This window comes from Mustela erminea, chromosome 1 (assembly GCF_009829155.1).
Source record: "Mustela erminea isolate mMusErm1 chromosome 1, mMusErm1.Pri, whole genome shotgun sequence".
NCBI classification, from domain to species: Eukaryota; Metazoa; Chordata; class Mammalia; order Carnivora; family Mustelidae; genus Mustela; species Mustela erminea.
This window is the reverse complement of record NC_045614.1, coordinates 11,601,881-11,620,491: the sequence shown is the minus strand read 5'-3', so window position 1 is coordinate 11,620,491 and position 18,611 is coordinate 11,601,881. Positions and strand designations below refer to the sequence as shown.

The 18,611-nt window shown below is 39.9% G+C and overlaps 1 protein-coding gene across 1 annotated transcript; it reads left to right on the top strand.

The window, feature by feature from the left end:
* The first annotated feature begins 3,057 nt into the window (after positions 1-3,057).
* LOC116568233 (olfactory receptor-like protein OLF4) lies at positions 3,058-5,754 on the top strand. Its single transcript, XM_032303751.1, has 3 exons — positions 3,058-3,412; positions 3,698-3,864; positions 5,725-5,754. The coding sequence occupies exons 1-3, from the start codon at positions 3,058-3,060 to the stop codon at positions 5,752-5,754; spliced, it is 552 nt and encodes a 183-aa protein (XP_032159642.1).
* Positions 5,755-18,611: the final 12,857 nt, after the last annotated feature.

Genomic DNA, 18,611 nt, shown 5'->3' with positions numbered 1-18,611 from the left:
AAACTTTTAGTTTCTTTTAAAACTTACATTTCTAGGGGTGCTGGGTAGCTCAGTTGATCAAGCATGTGACCTATTATTTTAGCTCAGGCCATGCTGTTAGGGTCATGAGATGGAGCCCTGAGTTTCGCTCTGGGCTGATTATGGAGTCTTCTTGAGTTTGTCTCTCTGCCTGTCCCTCTATCCTGCTTCCACTTAGCTTCTGTACTCTCTCTTTCTCCCCCCAAAATGTTGTGTTTCTATATTATGCACACACAAATATTCATATCCTTAAGAAAAGATTTTATGTGTTTATTTGAGAGAGACACAGAGAGAAAAAGTATGTGTGAGAAGGCACAAGCAGAGTGGAGAGGCAGAGGGAGAGGGAGAAGCAGGCTCCCGCTGAGTAGGGAGCCAGACAGGGGGCTGGATCTCAGCACCCCAGGATCCTGATCTGAGCCCAAGATACACGCTTACCTGATTGAACTACCCATATGCTCCTGTTCATACACTTTCATACAAATTCATGAATAGAACTTATACACGTTATAAATTGTCTTTAGGCTTTAGTACAGTATTTTTTTAATAGCTTGTCTCCCTCAATAGTACCTTACAGACTTGCTTCCACCATCTTGTATAGTGATAATTCATTATTTCAGTGATTGCATAGTATTTCAAGGTTTGGCTGGGTCATTTACACTTTTGAAGATTTTTCATATTCTTTCTCATTAAATTGCTATTTTATCAATGGTACAAAAATATTTTGAGACCGAGTTAAAATGCTGGCTCTCCACTGGGGGCAATTTTGTCCTTCTGGGGACATTGAACAATGTTCAGGGACATCTTAGGCTGTCAGGTAAGGGTGGTATCACTAGACGTGGTAGTCCTCTAGACATCCTACATTGCCCAGGACAAACCCCAGCACAGAGACTAATCTGGGCCTGAATAATAATAGTGCTGAGATTGAGAAACCCTGAGGTAAATAATGCTTTCTATATTTTTAATACTTACAGCTGTTTTCAGATTATTCCCCAAATGTTATAGGACCTCACATTTCTGTGATGGAAATTAAAGAACACCACTTTGCTGCCTGTTTAAAAGTTCCAATTCCAATTGATGTGATAGCTTTTTAAGTTTTGTTATAGCCTGTTGGGTATGGAAGGAATTTCTTATTCTTTTCATGAGCAATTAGTGAGTTTGAGCAAATTCATATATTTGGTCACCATTTTGATTTACCCATTATTATTATATGCCCATATATTATATGCCCACTTTCTACAGTTGCCAGCATTTCAAATGATTTTTACAGATTGTTTCTCTATTGAATTCTATGGAGATATTTGGGCCATAAAAATGTTTTTAATTCTATGAGTTGATGTATAACTTTTTCTTTTTCAATTTCTTGCCTTAATTAAGATTGCCTGTAGATTTTAGTTGTTTATTTTTTTTTAATTTTTGGGAATTTTTGTTTTTTTTTAAAGGACTTTGGGTGATTTTTTGTATTTTTTTAAAATTTATTTTTAATTTCCATATAATTGACATGCAGTGTTATATTAGTTTTAGGTGTACAGTATAGTGATTCAGTAATTGTATACATTACTCAGTGCTCATCATGGTAAGTCTACTTTTCATTCCCTTCACCTATTTCACCCATTCCCCCATCCACCTCCCATCTGGCAACCACCAATTTGTTCTCCACATTGAAAAGTCTGTTTTTTGTTTGGTTTTCTTTTTGTTGTTGCTGTTCATTTGTTTTGTTTCTTAAATTCTATATGAGTAAAATCATATGGTATTTGTATTTCTTTGACTGAGTTATTTCACTTATCACTATAACCTCTAGAGCCACCCATGTTGTTGCTTTTGGCAAAACATCATTCTTTTTAATGGCTGCATAATATTCCATTGCATATATATCAATCAATCTTCCGTATCCATTCATCTATAAATGGACACTTGAGGTGCTTCCATACCTTGGTTTTTGAAAATAATGTTGCAAAACATAGGGTTCATTTGTATTTTTGAATTAGTGTTTTTATCTTCTTTGGGTAAATACCCAATAGTAGGATTAGTTGATCTTGTGGTATTTCTATTTTTAAATTTTTAAGGAACCTCCATTCTGTTTCCACCGTAGCTGAAGCAGTTGAACTCCCACCAACAGTGCATGACTGTTCTCTTTTCACCACCTCTGCACTAACACTTGTTATTTCTTGTCTTTTTATATTAGCCATTTGACTAGTGTAAGGTGATACTCTTTTGGATGTCCCACAAATGGAATTATTTTATTCCCTTCTCAGACTCTTCACTGTTTGCATGTAGAAATACAATTATTTGTCGAAGAGTTGCTTTATATCCAGTACTTGGCTGAATTAATTTATTAGTTCTGTTAGTGTTCTGTGGGATCTTTATGATTTTCTACATATAAGATCAAAACACCTGCATATATAAATGTATTTCTTCCTTTCCAGGTTGGATGTCTTTTATTTCTTTTTCTTTCTTTAATTGTTCTGGCTAGAACTTCCAGTGTTATGTTGAGCAGACATCAGGAAAGTGGGCATCCTTTCCTTGTTTCTGATCATAAAGGAAGAATGTCGACTGTATCCCCATTGAGTATTATGCTTCCTGTGGGTTTTCTTTAAATGGTTTTATGTTGAGATAGTTTTCTTCTATTCTTATTCCTCGTTCTTTTTTTTAAAATTTCTTTTCAGTGTTCCAGAATTCATTGTTTGTACATCACACCCAGTGCTCCATGCAATATGTGCCCTCCATAATACCCACTACCAGGCTTACCCAACCTCCCAACTCCTGCCCCTCCAAAAACCAGAGATTGTTTTTCACAGTTCTTAATGTTTTTATCATGTTCTATACACACATATGAACATTAACATCCTGAGTGCAGAATATAAACAATAATATATCTTCAGGTTAGTAATGCATGATTGTGTTGTGCTCTTTCTTTCTTATTTTTGTAGTCACATCAATGACATGAAACTGGAGAATGATACACAAATTTTGGGATTTCTTCTTCTGGGATTTTCAGAGGGACCAGAATTGCAACCCTTCCTCTTTGGGCTGTTCCTGTCCATGTACCTGGTTACCATACTTGGGAATCTGCTCATCTTCTTGGCTGTTAGTTCAGATTCCCATCTCCATATGCCCATATACTTCTTCCTTGCCAACCTGTCCTTTGTAGACATCTGTTTCACCTTCACCACCATTCCCAAGATGTTGGTGAATATAGAAACACAGAAAAAAGTCATACCTTATGGCAGCTGCATCATGCAGATGTTCTTTTTTATACTTCTTGCAACTTTGGACAACTTCCTCTTGACTGTGATGGCTTATGATCGCTTTGTGGCAATCTGCCACCCCCTACACTACATGGCAACAATGAGCCCTCAGCCTTGTGGACTGCTGGTTCTGGTATCCTGGATCATGAGTGTTCTGCATTCTTTGTTACAAACCTTAATGGTGTTGCAGCAATCCTTCTGTACAGAGGTGGAAATCCCCCACTTTTTCTGTGAGCTCAATCAGATGATCTAACTTGCATGTTCTGACACCTTTCTCAATAACATGGTGATGTATTCTGCAGCTATCCTCCTGACTGGTGTTCCCCTAGCCAGGGTCCTTTACTCTTATTCTAAGATAGTTTCCTCCATATGTGGGATTTCATCATCTCAGGGCAAGCATAAGGCATTTTCCACATGTGCGTCACATCTCTTGGTTGTCTCCTTATTTTATTGTACTAGCCTAGGAGTGTACCTTAGCTCTGCTGCTACCCAGAGCTCCCACTCAAGTGCAGTAGCCACGGTGATGTACACGATGGTCACACCTATGCTGAATCCCTTCATCTATAGTTTGAGGAACAAAGATATAAAGGAGGCTCTAAATGTATTTTTCAGAGCATCCATAAAGAGGCCATTTTTCTTTTTTTTTTAATTTTTAATTTTTTATAAACATATATTTTTATCCCCAGGGGTACAGGTCTGTGAATCACCAGGTTTACACACTTCACAGCACTCACCAAAGCACATACCCTCCCCAATGTCCATAATCCCTCCCCCTTCTCCCAAACCCCCTCCCCCCAGCAACCCTCAGTTTGTTTTGTGAGATTAAGAGTCACTTATGGTTTGTCTCCCTCCCAATCCCATCTTGTTTCATTGATTCTTCTCCTACCCACTTAAGCCCCCATGTTGCATCACCACTTCCTCATATCAGGGAGATCATATGATAGTTGTCTTTCTCTGCTTGACTTATTTCACTAAGCATGATACGCTCTAGTTCCATCCATGTTGTCGCAAATGGCAAGATTTCATTTCTTTTGATGGCTGCATAGTATTCCATTGTGTATATATACCACTTCTTCTTGATCCATTCATCTGTTGATGGACATCTAGGTTCTTTCCATAGTTTGGCTATTGTGGACATTGCTGCTATAAACATTCGGGTGCATGTGCCCCTTTGGATCACCACGATTGTATCTTTAGGGTAAATACCCAGTAGTGCAATTGCTGGGTCATAGGGCAGTTCTATTTTCAACATTTTGAGGAACCTCCATGCTGTTTTCCAGAGTGGCTGCACCAGCTTGCATTCCCACCAACAGTGTAGGAGGGTTCCCCTTTCTCCGCATTCTCGCCAGCATCTGTCATTTCCTGACTTGTTGATTTTAGCCATTCTGACTGGTGTGAGGTGATATCTCATTGTGGTTTTGATTTGTATTTCCCTGATGCCGAGTGATATGGAGCACTTTTTCATGTGTCTGTTGGCCATCTGGATGTCTTCTTTGCAGAAATGTCTGTTCATGTCCTCTGCCCATTTCTTGATTGGATTATTTGTTCTTTGGGTGTTGAGTTTGCTAAGTTCTTTATAGATTCTGGACACGAGTCCTTTATCTGATATGTCGTTTGCAAATATTTTCTCCCATTCTGTCAGTTGTCTTTTGATTTTGTTAACTGTTTCCTTTGCTGTGCAAAAGCTTTTGATCTTGATGAAATCCCAATAGTTCATTTTTGCAAGAGGCCATTTTTCAACAAGTACCTGTGCTTGCAGGCTTAGTGCCTAATACCCAGAAATTGTGATTCTTTAATCAGATCATGAAAGAGGAACTTAATCTCTCTTTTATATCCTGGAGTTTCAATTTTTCTAAAGATCAACTGCTTTATGGAATTTAAATAAGTGTCTGTTAAATTTTCTACTGCTTCTGAGAGCTAACAATTTTTTTTTGTTTCCTTAATTTCCAAAGTTCGTCCCAACCTTGAATTAGTGGTGATGCAACATGGGGGCTTAAGTGGGTAAGAGAAGAATAAATGAAACAAGATGGGATTGGGAGGGAGACAAACCATAAGTGACTCTTAATCTCACAAAACAAACTGAGGGTTGCTGGGGGGAGGGGGTTTGGGAGAAGGGGGTGGGATTATGGACATTGGGGAGGGTATGTGCTTTGGTGAGTGCTGTGAAGTGTGTAAACCTGGTGATTCACAGACCTGTACCCCTGAGGATAAAAATATATGTTTATTAAAAAAAAATTAAAAAAAAAAACTATTTGGAGATTCCCATTTGCCTCATATAGTAATGAATGGTCCTAGTTTTATAAACTAAATGTCATTGGCAACTGAGGTCATTTTTATAATTTTTTTTGCAGAGGAAATTCTGAGATCACAGTTTTTCACTCTGTCTGTCATTCTTTCTATGTTAATAACTTAAATGCCCTTCCTGGTAATACAAGCTTTAACCTACTATTTTGTTTCATAGGTAGTCATGGGACTTTATGATCCTCCTTAAGATCATGTTCCTGATCCTATCAGCTAAGCATCCACAGTATCTCTGTCAGAGAATAGTAAGGCAGAAATTGCTTATGAAAAACGCCCCTCAAGTGTAATCTATGGAAAGACAAATTTGCACAAACCAATTTACTTAATACATAAACACGTGTCAGAGAATACCTGAAATATGATGTTAAATTTTCTATCACACCATATTTTTTTTTTGTGGATAATGTGTTTTTGATCATGAACATCTATTCCTTACGGTGTCCATGTTTAAAGGGTTTTATTAATTGTACTGAAGAATTTAGTGGTAGAATATGGGTTATTTAATTGGATGACATCCTGTTTCTACTTGAAAAATTCAAGCCCTGCCTACAAATATTACTCCTTCCATTGCCCTAAACTCTCCCCCTTTAAAAATGTTGTCATCAATATCATAGTGTGAGTGAGTGAACAATTGGTGCATTCATTCTGTCATTAATTTCTTTTTTTTTTTTTAATTAATTTTTTAATTTTTTTAATAAACATATATTTTTATCCCCAGGGGTACAGGTCTGTGAATCACCAGGTTTACACACTTCACAGCACTCACCAAAACACATACCCTCCCCAATGTCCATAATCCCACCCCCTTCTCCCAAACCCCCTCCCCCCAGCAACCCTCAGTTTGTTTTGTGAGATTAAGAGTCACTTATGGTTTGTCTCCCTCCCAATCCCATCTTGTTTCATTTATTCTTCTCCTACTCACTTAAGCCCCCATGTTGCATCACCACTTCCTCATATCAGGGAGATCATATGATAGTTGTCTTTCTCTGCTTGACTTATTTCGCTAAGCATGATACGCTCTAGTTCCATCCATGTTGTCGCAAATGGCAAGATTTCATTTCTTTTGATGGCTGCATAGTATTCCATTGTGTATATATACCACATCTTCTTGATCCATTCATCTGTTGATGGACATCTAGGTTCTTTCCATAGTTTGGCTATTGTGGACATTGCTGCTATAAACATTCGGGTGCATGTGCCCCTTTGGATCACTACGTTTGTATCTTTAGGGTAAATACCCAATAGTGCAATTGCTGGGTCATAGGGCAGTTCTATTTTCAACATTTTGAGGAACCTCCATGCTGTTTTCCAGAGTGGCTGCACCAGCTTGCATTCCCACCAACAATGTAGGAGGGTTCCCCTTTCTCCGCATCCTCGCCAGCATCTGTCATTTCCTGACTTGTTGATTTTAGCCATTCTGACTGGTGTGAGGTGATATCTCATTGTGGTTTTGATTTGTATTTCCCTGATGCCGAGTGATATGGAGCACTTTTTCATGTGTCTGTTGGCCATCTGGATGTCTTCTTTGCAGAAATGTCTGTTCATGTCCTCTGCCCATTTCTTGATTGGATTATTTGTTCTTTGGGTGTTGAGTTTGCTAAGTTCTTTATAGATTCTGGACACGAGTCCTTTATCTGATATGCCATTTGCAAATATCTTCTCCCATTCTGTCAGTTGTCTTTTGATTTTGTTAACTGTTTCCTTTGCTGTGCAAAAGCTTTTGATCTTGATGAAATCCCAATAGTTCATTTTTGCCCTTGCTTCCCTTGCCTTTTGCGTTGTTCCTAGGAAGATGTTGCTGCGGCAGAGGTCAAAGTGGTTGCTGCCTGTGTTCTCCTCAAGGATTTTGATGGATTCCTTTCTCACATTGAGGTCCTTCATCCATTTTGAGTCTATTTTTGTGTGTGGTGTAAGGAAATGGTCCAATTTCATTTTTCTGCATGTGGCTGTCCAATTTTCCCAGCACCATTTATTGAAGAGGCTGTCTTTTTGCCATTGGACATTCTTTCCTGCTTTGTCGAAGATTAGTTGACCATAGAGTTGAGGGTCTATTTCTGGGCTCTCTATTCTGTTCCATTGATCTATGTGTCTGTTTTTGTGCCAGTACCATGCTGTCTTGATGACGACAGCTTTGTAATAGAGCTTGAAGTCCGGAATTGTGATGCCACCAACGTTGGCTTTCTTTTTCAATATCCCTTTGGCTATTCGAGGTCTTTTCTGGTTCCATATAAATTTTAGCATTATTTGTTCCATTTCTTTGAAAAAGATGGATGGTACTTTGATAGGAATTGCATTAAATGTGTAGATTGCTTTAGGTAGCATAGACATTTTCACAATATTTATTCTTCCAATCCAGGAGCATGGAACATTTTTCCATTTCTTTGTGTCTTCCTCAATTTCTTTCATGAGTACTTTATAGTTTTCTGAGTATAGATCCTGTGCCTCTTTGGTTAGGTTTATTCCTAGGTATCTTATGGTTTTGGGTGCAATTGTAAATGGGATTGACTCCTTAATTTCTCTTTCTTCTGTCTTGCTGTTGGTGTAGAGAAATGCAACTGATTTCTGTGCATTGATTTTATATCCTGACACTTTACTGAATTCCTGTATAAGTTCTAGCAGTTTTGGAGTGGAGTCTTTTGGGTTTTCCACATATAGTATCATATCATCTGCGAAGAGTGATAATTTGACTTCTTCTTTGCCGATTTGGATGCCTTTAATTTCCTTTTGTTGTCTGATTGCTGAGGCTAGGACCTCTAGTACTATGTTGAATAGCAGTGGTGATAATGGACATCCCTGCCGTGTTCCTGACCTTAGCGGAAAAGCTTTCAGTTTTTCTCCATTGAGAATGATATTTGCGGTGGGTTTTTCATAGATGGCTTTGATGATATTGAGGTATGTGCCCTCTATCCCTACACTTTGAAGAGTTTTGATCAGGAAGGGATGCTGTACTTTGTCAAATGCTTTTTCAGCATCTATTGAGAGTATCATATGGTTCTTGTTCTTTCTTTTATTGATGTGTTGTATCACATTGACTGATTTGCGGATGTTGAACCAACCTTGCAGTCCTGGAATAAATCCCACTTGTCGTGGTGAATAATCTTTTTAATGTACTGTTGAATCCTATTGGCTAGTATTTTGTTGAGTATTTTCGCATCTGTGTTCATCAAGGATATCGGTCTATAGCTCTCTTTTTTGGTGGGATCCTTGTCTGGTTTTGGGATCAAGGTGATGCTGGCCTCATAAAATGAGTTTGGAAGTTTTCCTTCCATTTCTATTTTTTGGAACAGTTTCAGGAGAATAGGAATTAGTTCTTCTTTAAATGTTTGGTAGAATTCCCCCGGGAAGCCGCCTGGCCCTGGGCTTTTGTTTGTTTGGAGATTTTTAATGACTGTTTCAATCTCCTTACTGGTTATGGGTCTGTTCAGGCTTTCTATTTCTTCCTGGTTCAGTTGTGGTAGTTTATATGTTTCTAGGAATGCATCCATTTCTTCCAGATTGTCAAATTTATTGGCGTAGAGTTGCTCATAGTATGTTCTTATAATAGTTTGTATTTCTTTGGTGTTAGTTGTGATCTCTCCTCTTTCATTCATGATTTTATTTATTTGGGTCCTTTCTCTTTTCTTTTTGATAAGTCGGGCCAGGGGTTTATCAATTTTATTAATTCTTTCAAAGAACCAGCTCCTCGTTTCGTTGATTTGTTCTATTGTTTTTTTGGTTTCTATTTCATTGATTTCTGCTCTGATCTTTATGATTTCTCTTCTCCTGCTGGGCTTAGGGTTTCTTTCTTGTTCTTTCTCCAACTCCTTTAGGTGTAGGGTTAGGTTGTGTACCTGAGACCTTTCTTGTTTCTTGAGAAAGGCTTGTACCGCTATATATTTTCCTCTCAGGACTGCCTTTGTTGCGTCCCACAGGTTTTGAACCGTTGTATTTTCATTATCATTTGTTTCCATGATTTTTTTCAATTCTTCTTTAATTTCCCGGTTGACCCATTCATTCTTTAGAAGGATGCTGTTTAGTCTCCATGTATTTGGGTTCTTTCCAAACTTCCTTTTGTGGTTGAGTTCTAGCTTTAGAGCATTGTGGTCTGAAAATATGCAGGGAATGATCCCAATCTTTTGATACCGGTTGAGTCCTGATTTAGGACCGAGGATGTGATCTATTCTGGAGAATGTTCCATGTGCACTAGAGAAGAATGTGTATTCTGTTGCTTTGGGATGAAATATTCTAAATATATCTGTGATGTCCATCTGGTCCAGTGTGTCGTTTAAGGCTTTTATTTCCTTGCTGATCTTTTGCTTGGATGATCTGTCCATTTCAGTGAGGGGAGTGTTAAAGTCCCCTACTATTATTGTATTATTGTTGATGTGTTTCTTTGATTTTGTTATTAATTGGTTTATATAGTTGGCTGCTCCCACGTTGGGGGCATAGATATTTAAAATTGTTAAATCTTCTTGTTGGACAGACCCTTTGAGTATGATATAGTGTCCTTCCTCATCTCTTATTTTAGTCTTTGGCTTAAAATCTAATTGATCTGATATAAGGATTGCCACTCCTGCTTTCTTCTGATGTCCATTAGCATGGTAAATTCTTTTCCACCCCCTCACTTTAAATCTGGAGGTGTCTTCGGGCTTAAAATGAGTTTCTTGGAGGCAACATATAGATGGGTTTTGTTTTTTTATCCATTCTGATAGCCTGTGTCTTTTGACAGGGACATTTAGCCCATTAACATTCAGGGTAACTATTGAGAGATATGAATTTAGTGCCATTGTATTGCCTGTAAGGTGACTGTTACTGTATATGGTCTCTGTTCCTTTCTGATCTACCACTTGTAGGCTCTCTCTTTGCTTAGAGGACCCCTTTCAATATTTCCTGTAGAGCTGGTTTGGTGTTTGCAAATTCTTTCAGTTTTTGTTTGTCCTGGAAGCTTTTAATCTCTCTTTCTATTTTCAATGATAGCCTAGCTGGATATAGTATTCTTGGCTGCATGTTTTTCTTGTTTAGTGCTCTGAAAATATCATGCCAGCTCTTTCTGGCCTGCCAGGTCTCTGTGGATAAGTCAGCTGCCAATCTAATATTTTTACCATTGTATGTTACAGACTTCTTTTCCCGGGCTGCTTTCAGGATTTTCTCTTTGTCACTGAGACTTGTAAATTTTACTATTAGGTGACGGGGTGTGGGCCTATTCTTATTGATTTGGAGGGGCGTTCTCTGAACCTCCTGAATTTTGATGCTCGTTCCCTTTGCCATATTGGGGAAATTCTCCCCAATAATTCTCTCCAGTATACCTTCTGCTCCCCTCTCTCTTTCTTCTTCTTCTGGAATCCCAATTATTCTAACGTTGTTTCGTCTTATGGTGTCACTTATCTCTCGAATTCTCCCCTCGTGGTCCAGTAGCTGTTTTTCCCTCTTTTGCTCAGCTTCTTTATTCTCTGTCATTTGGTCTTCTATATCACTAATTCTTTCTTCTGCCTCATTTATCCTAGCAGTGAGAGCCTCCATTTTTGATGCACCTCATTAATAGCTTTTTTGATTTCAACTTGGTTAGATTTTAGTTCTTTTATTTCTCCAGAAAGGGCTTTTATATCTCTTGAGAGGGTTTCTCTTATATCTTCCATGCCTTTTTCGAGCCCGGCTAGAACCTTGAGAATTGTCATTCTGAACTCTAGATCTGACATATTACCAATGTCTGTATTGATTAGGTCCCTAGCCTTCAGTACTGCCTCTTGTTCTTTTTTTTGTGTTGAATTTTTCCGTCTTGTCATTTTGTCCAGATAAGAGTATATGAAGGGGCAAGTAAAATACTAAAAGGGTGGCAACAACCCCAGGAAAAAATGCTTTAACCAAATTAGAAGAGATCCAAAATCGTGAGGGGGGAGAAAGGGGATAAAAAGAGGTTCAAAAAGGAAGAAAGAAAAAAAAGAAAAAAGAAAAAGAAAAAAAAGGAAAAGAAAAGAATTAAAAAAAAAAGAAAACACCTAAGAAAAATGTAAAAAAGAAAAAATATATATATTAGATAAACTAGTAAAAAATCGTTAAAAAAGAAAAAGGTAACAGTTAAAAAAAAAAAATTTTACCCGAAGGCGAGGGAAAAAAAAAAAAAAAAAAAGAAAAAAAATTAAATTAACTGCAAGACTAAAAAAAAAATCACAGGGAAAAATCCATGAGTTCCGTGCTTGGCTTTCTCCTCCTCTGGAATTCCGCTGCTCTCCTTGGTATTGAAACCGCACTCCTTGTTAGGTGAACTTGGTGTCGGCTGGATTTCTTGTTGATCTTCTGGGGGAGGGGCCTGTTGTAGTGATTCTCAAGTGTCTTTACCCCAGGCGGAATGACACCGCCCTTACCCGGGGCCGGGTGAGTAATCCGCTCGGGTTTGCTTTCAGGAGCTTTTGTTCCCTGAGTGCTTTCCGTAGAGTTCCGGAGGACGGGAATACAAATGGCGGCCTCCTGGTCTCTGGCCGGAGGAGCCGAGAGCCCAGGGCCCCACTCCTCAGTGCGCCCTCAGAGAACAGCGCCAGTTACTCCCGTTTGCCTGACCTCCGGCCGCGCTCCGAGCTCACCGAGCCTGCGACCAGTTCAAGGTAACACCGAGCTGTGAGCTTACTGTCGGCTCTGTCTCTGTAGCCGGCTTTCCCGTTCCAATACCCGCAAGGTCTGTGACACTCAGACACCCCCGATCCTTCTGTGACCCTGTGGGACCTGAGGCCATGCTGAACCCGCTTTGGCTTCGCCCCGGTTTAGCCTCTAGAGCGATGTCCCTCAGCGGAACAGACTTTTAAAAGTCCTGATTTTGTGCGCGGTTGCTCCGCTGCTTGCCGGGAGCCGGCCCCTCCCCCCGGGGTCTATCTTCCCGTCGCTTTGGATTCACTTCTCTGCCGGTCCTACCTTTCAGAAAGTGGTTGTTTTTCTGTTTCCAGAATTGCTGCTCTTCTTCTCTTCGATCTGCCGATGGATTTTCAGGTGTTTGCAATCTTTAGATAAGCTATCTAGCTGATCTCCGGCTAGCTGAAGCAGTCTCAGCCTGCTACTTCTCCGCCATCTTGACTCCTCCCTGTCATTAATTTCTTTACCATTTTTTTGTTCTAAACTCTCTTTCATCCTATGATCAGAGGATCATAGATCAATTTCAGACAAGAGCTGGAATTACTGCTCAGTAATGCCCTGAGAGTGGAAACTTGTGACTTAGGGTCCCACAAGTTATTCCTGTAAAAAAATAGAGGTCTTTCCAAACTCTCCCAGTTACCTGAATGGGAGTCTCAATGGTGTTCAATTTTTAGTACAGATATTTGAAATAAATGTGAATAACTAGGCCATTATGAATAGTGCTTTCATATATCAGAAAAATATCAAAACTAAAAAGCAGTTGATTATTCTTAATATTCTCAGTTCTGTTTACATTGGTTATTGAATCAGTCACCAATTGCTGTTTGAAAAGCCATGCTAAAAGTAAAAGATATAAGATTATGTTTCCTTTAAAATAGCATGGGGCCTATGATGGGGAAGTCTTTTGGTCTCCACTGGTCTCTTGAGGCTGTGGTCAGCTGTAGCTCAGCTGGAAATGCTCCATTCATCCTAGCTGCATTCTCGCATTTGGTGTCTTGCTGGTGATAGGCTGGTCTAGGTTGACCATGGTTACAGTTGCTGAGCTCTGTTTTACATGTTTTTACCTTTCACAGAAAGGTAGTCTGGTCTTGTGTACATGGCAGAGGCAGAGTTACAAGGCATCAGCAAAAAGACACAATGACCCCTTGAAGCACATTGTCATTTTCAGCAGATACTAATAGTCAAGGCAAAAACACCCCAACTAAGTTCAGTACAGATTCAAAGTTGGAGAAATAGACTCTACCTCTCAATGGAAGGAGCTTCACAGTCACATTGCCAAGTACGTGGATACAGAGATAAGTGTTGAATTGTGGGCATCTCAGCAAAAAGGTCTACAGCCTGTACAATTTTCAATTTAATAAAATTTTATTGGTGTAGAACATAAAGCCAACATAGAGAACAATCTAGTAAGTATAATACAGTAATTTAATAATTCTACACATGACTTGGACTCATGATTGTGAGTATGCTCTACATCAAAACTAAAGATGAACTATATACTGGCTAACTGAACATATTAAAAAATTAAGAAAAATTAAAATGGAAATGGAATAAAAATAAATTTTCTTTTAAAAAAAAAAATGAACAAAATAGAAGATGGCGGGGAAGTAGGAGGAGGCGTCTTTCCAACCTGTACCCTAAAGTGAGATGATTACCTACCAAAGAACTCCGATCACCCATGAAATCAGCCTGAGATCAGAATTATACATGTCTGTATCTCTACAGGGGCAGAAGACGCCAGTGGGCAGGTGAAGCGGAGTGGGAACATTGGACTGATATCAGAAGATAAACAAAGGGGGGAGGGAGCCACCAGAGGCGACTGATTGGAAAGTAATACCCCTAATACGAGAGTGCCCTGGATCTGGGGACCAGCATTAACTTGGAGACTGGTTGAAAGCACTCAGAAAGAGCAAAGGATCGTGGGGGGGGGATACTGTGGGAATCGGGGTGGCTAGGGGGAGGGGGTTCCCTGGACCCAGGACAGCTTTCCATGGTGCTGAGCCAGAGAGAGTGTGGCGGAGAAATCAGGTCTTGGTCCCTGAGCTGCCAGCGTGCCAGAGAACTCATGGGGTCTGGCTCCTGTGAGGGGCTGGGAGCCTCGCCAGATGGCAGAACACCGAGCTGTGCTAACAGAGCTGGAGATGCACATGGGCCACACCTTCCCTTGAGAGAGGTGCGCGAAGGCCCACCTGGCTCTCTTAGACCCGCGCCATTCAGAACCTGAGACGTGCTCGTGCCCCAAACTCTCCCCTGAGATGGGTGCACGAAGGCCCAGCCTGGTGTTCTTGGACCCGTGCCCAGCTATCAGCCTGAGATGCATGCTTGACCCCCAGCCTTCCCTGAAAGAGGTGCACACAAACCCAGCACACTTAGACCCAGAGGAACCAGGCACTCCCAGCCCAGGCCAGCAGGAAAATCTCAGTGTGCAATCGCTGCTTGGAACATCTCTGGCGGTCTGGAGCTGCCCAGACAGCCACCGCTGCTGTGGTTTTGGGTACAAGCAGAAGATTCTGTGCCCCAGGGACCATGACTCAGAACCTGCTTTGCCAGCGGCCAAGGGGGAATTTAGAAGGGCTCTGGAGCACTCACAGGAGAGCAGACTGAGGCTTCTCTCTGAGAGGGAGGTCAGGGTGCAGTTTGATTTCCTCTAACCTACAAAAATGATCAAATGCGGTCAAGGCGAGAGAAAAAAAAAAAGTGAACAAACATAAAAACCTCCAGAGAAGTCTCTGTTCATATCATCTGCCCATTTTTTTAATATATGATTGTCTGTTTTGTGTGTGTTGAGTTTGAGGAGTTCTTTATAGATCCTGGAAATCAACCTTTTGTCTGTACTGTCATTTGCAAATATCTTCTCCCTTTCTGTGGGTTGCCTCTTTGGTTTGTTGATTGTTTCCTTTGCTGTGCAGAAGCTTCTGATCTTGATGAAGTCCCAAAAGTTCATCTTCACTTTTGTTTCCTTTGCCTTTGGAGACATATCTTGAAAGAAGTTGCTGGGGTTGATATTGAAGAGGTTACTGCCTATATTCTCTAGGGTTCTGATGGATACCTGTCTCACGTTGAAGTCTTTTATCCATTTCAAGTTTATCTTTCTAAATGGCTATCAGACACATGGAAAAATGTTCATCATCACTAGTCATCATGGAGATTCAAATTAAAAACACATTGAGATACCACCTTACACCAGAGAGAATGGCCCAAATTAACAAGACAGGAAGCAACATGCGTTGGAGAGGATGTGGAGAAAGGGAAAACCTCCTACACTGTTGGTGGGAATGTAAGTTGGGGCAGCCACTTTGGAAAAAAGTGTGGAGATTCCTCAAGAAATTAAAAATAGAACTTCGCTATGACCCTGCAATTGCACTTCTGGGTATTTACTCCAAAGATACAGATGGAGTGAAAAGAAGGGCCATCTGTACTCCAATGTTTATAGCAGCAATGGCCACAGTCGCCAAACCATGGAAAGAACCAGGATGCCCTTCTCGGACGAAGGATAAAGAAGATGTGGTCCATATACACTATGGAGTATTATGCCTCCATCAGAGGGGGTGAATACCCAACTTTTGTAGCAACATGGACAGGACTGGAAGAGATTATGCTGAGTGAAATAAGTCAAGCAGAGAGAGTCAATTTTCATATGGTTTCACTTATTTGTAGAGTACAACAAATAGCATGGAGGACAATGGGAGATGGAGAGGAGAAGGGAGTTGAGGGAAATTGGAAGGGGAGGTGAACCATGAGAGACTATGGACTCTGAAAAACAATCTGAGGGTTTTGAAGGGGTGGAGGGTGGGAGGCTGGGGGAACCAGGTGGTGGGTATTGGAGAGGGCACGGATTGCATGGAGCACTGGGTGTGGTGCGAAAACAATGAGAACTCAATGGGAAAAAGCTTGCAGCCTTCCTGTTGAGATCAGAAGCATGACAAGGATGCCCACTCTCACCACTCTTGTTCAACATAGTATTAGAAGTCCTAGCAACAGCAATCAGACAACAAAGAGAAATAAAAGGTATCCAAATTGGCAATGAAGAAGTCAAACTCTCTCTCTTTGCAGATGACATGATTCTTTATATGGAAAACCCAAAAGACTCCACCCCCAAACTACTCGAACTCATACAGCAATTCAGCAACGTGGCAGGATACAAAGTCAATGTGCAGAAATTAGTGGCTTTCTTATACACTAACAATGAAAATACAGAAAGGGACATTAGAGAATCGATTCCATTTACTATAGCACCAAGAGCCATAAGATACCTGGGAATAAACCTAACCAAAGAGGTAAAGGATCTGTATTCGAGGAACTACAGAACGCTCATGAAAGAAACTGAAGAAGACACAAAAAGATGGAAGACAATTCCATGCTCTTGGATTGGAGGAATAAACATTGTTAAATTGTCTATACTGCCTAGAGAAAACTATCCTTTTAATGCCATTCTGATCAAAATTCCACCAGTATTCTTCAAAGCACTGGAGCAAAGAATCCAAAAATTTATATGGAATCAGAAGAGACCCCGAATTGCTAAGGAAATATTGAAAAACAAAAATAAAACTGGGGGCATCACGTTACCTGATTTCAAGCTTTACTACAAAGCTGTGATCACCAAGATAGCATGGTACTGGCATAAAAACAGACACATAGACCAGTGGAACAGAGTAGAGAGCCCAGATATGGACCTTCAACTCTATGGTCAATTAATCTTTGACAAAACAGGAAAAAATATACAGTGGAAAAAAGAGTCTCTTCAATAAATGGTTCTGGGAAAACTGGACTGCTATATGTAGAAGAATGAAACTCGACCATTCTCTTACACTGTACACAAAGATAATCTCAAAATGGATAAAAGACCTCAACGTGAGACAGGAATCCCTCAGAATCCTAGAGGAGAACATAGGCAGTAATCTCTTCGATATCAGCCACAGCAACTTCTTTCAAGATATGTCTCCAAAGGCAAAGGAAACAAAAAGGGAAAATAAACTTTTGGAACTTCATCAAAACCAAAGCTTCTGCACAGCAAAGGAAACAGTCAAGAAAACAAAGAGGCAACCCACGGAATGGGAGAAGATATTTGCAAATGACAGTACAGACAAAAAGTTGATATCCAGGATCTATAATGAACTCCTGAAACTCAACACATACAAAACAGACAACCATATCAAAAAATGGGGAGAACATATGAACAGACAGTTTTCTAAGGAAGATATACTAATGGCTATCAGACACACGAAAAATATTCATCATCTTTAGCCATCAGGGAGATTCAAATTAAAACCACATTGAGATATCACCTTACACCAGTTAGAATGGCCATAATTAACAAGACAGGAAACCAACATGTGTTGGAGGGGATGTGGAGAAAGGGGAACCCTCTTACACTGTTGGTGGGAATGCAAGTTGATCCAGCCTCTTTGGAGAACAGTGTGGAGATTCCTCAAGAAATTAAAAATAGAGCTTCCCTATGACCCTGCAATTGTACTCCTGGGTATTTACCCCAAAGATACAGATGGAGTGAAAAGAAGGGCCATCTGTATCCCAAAGTTTATAGCAGCAATGGCCACGGTCACCAAACTATGGAAAGAACCAAGATGCTCTTCAACGGACGAATGGATAATGAAGATGTGGTCCATATACACTATGGAGTATTATGCCTCCATCAGAAAGGACGAATACCCAACTTTTGTAGCAACATGGACAGGACTGGAAGAGATTATGCTGAGTGAAATCAGTCAAGCAGAGAGAGTCAATTATCATATGGTCTCACTTATTTTTGGACCATAACAAATAGCTTGGAGGACAACGGGAGTTAGAGAACAGAAGGGAGTTGAGGGACATTGCAAGGGAGGTGAATCATGAGAGACTGTGGACTCTGAAAAACAATCTGAGGGGTTTGAAGCGGTGGGGGTGGGAGGTAGGGGGAACCTGCTGGTGGGTATGGAGACAACACGGTTTGCATGGAGCACTGGGTTGGTGCAAAAACAATGAATACTGTTATGCGGAAAATAAATAAATTAATTTAAAAAATTAAACAAAGAATTTATTTTCTCAAAAAAAGTGAATACTCTTACACTGAAAATAAATTTAAAACATTAAAAAATAAACAAATTAAATAAAATGAGCAAAATAAAAATAAATAATGGTTGAGTCTACAGAATTTTATATACTTATTTCCTATTATCTGTAAATAAATATGCAATTTTACTTCTTTCCTTTTTTTAATTTTGATGCTTTTTATTTCTTTATCTCACCTGATTGATAGCTAGGATTTTGTTGAATAAGAGTGGTGAGAGTGCTTTAATGTTTATTATGTCTGTTAATAATAAAGCTATTCTTGCTTTCTTGTAATAAGTATTGTAGTTTTTTGTTAAGAGTTCTCACAGAAGTTAATGATGACTTCAGGGTCTCAGTAATTTTCTCATAGTCATCCTAAACCATAAGAAAAGCAAAAAAAAA

What these genes read in the sequence shown, in the direction of transcription:
- LOC116568233 (XM_032303751.1), top strand. Translation starts at nt 3,058, where the DNA reads ATGTACCTGGTTACCATACTTGGGAATCTGCTCATCTTCTTGGCTGTT. An exon ending in TCTGGTATCCTGGATCATGA is followed by an intron (nt 3,413 to 3,697) that starts GTGTTCTGCATT and finishes CACATCTCTTGG; the next exon opens with TTGTCTCCTTATTTTATTGT. An exon ending in ATATAAAGGAGGCTCTAAAT is followed by an intron (nt 3,865 to 5,724) that starts GTATTTTTCAGA and finishes TTTGTTTCATAG; the next exon opens with GTAGTCATGGGACTTTATGA.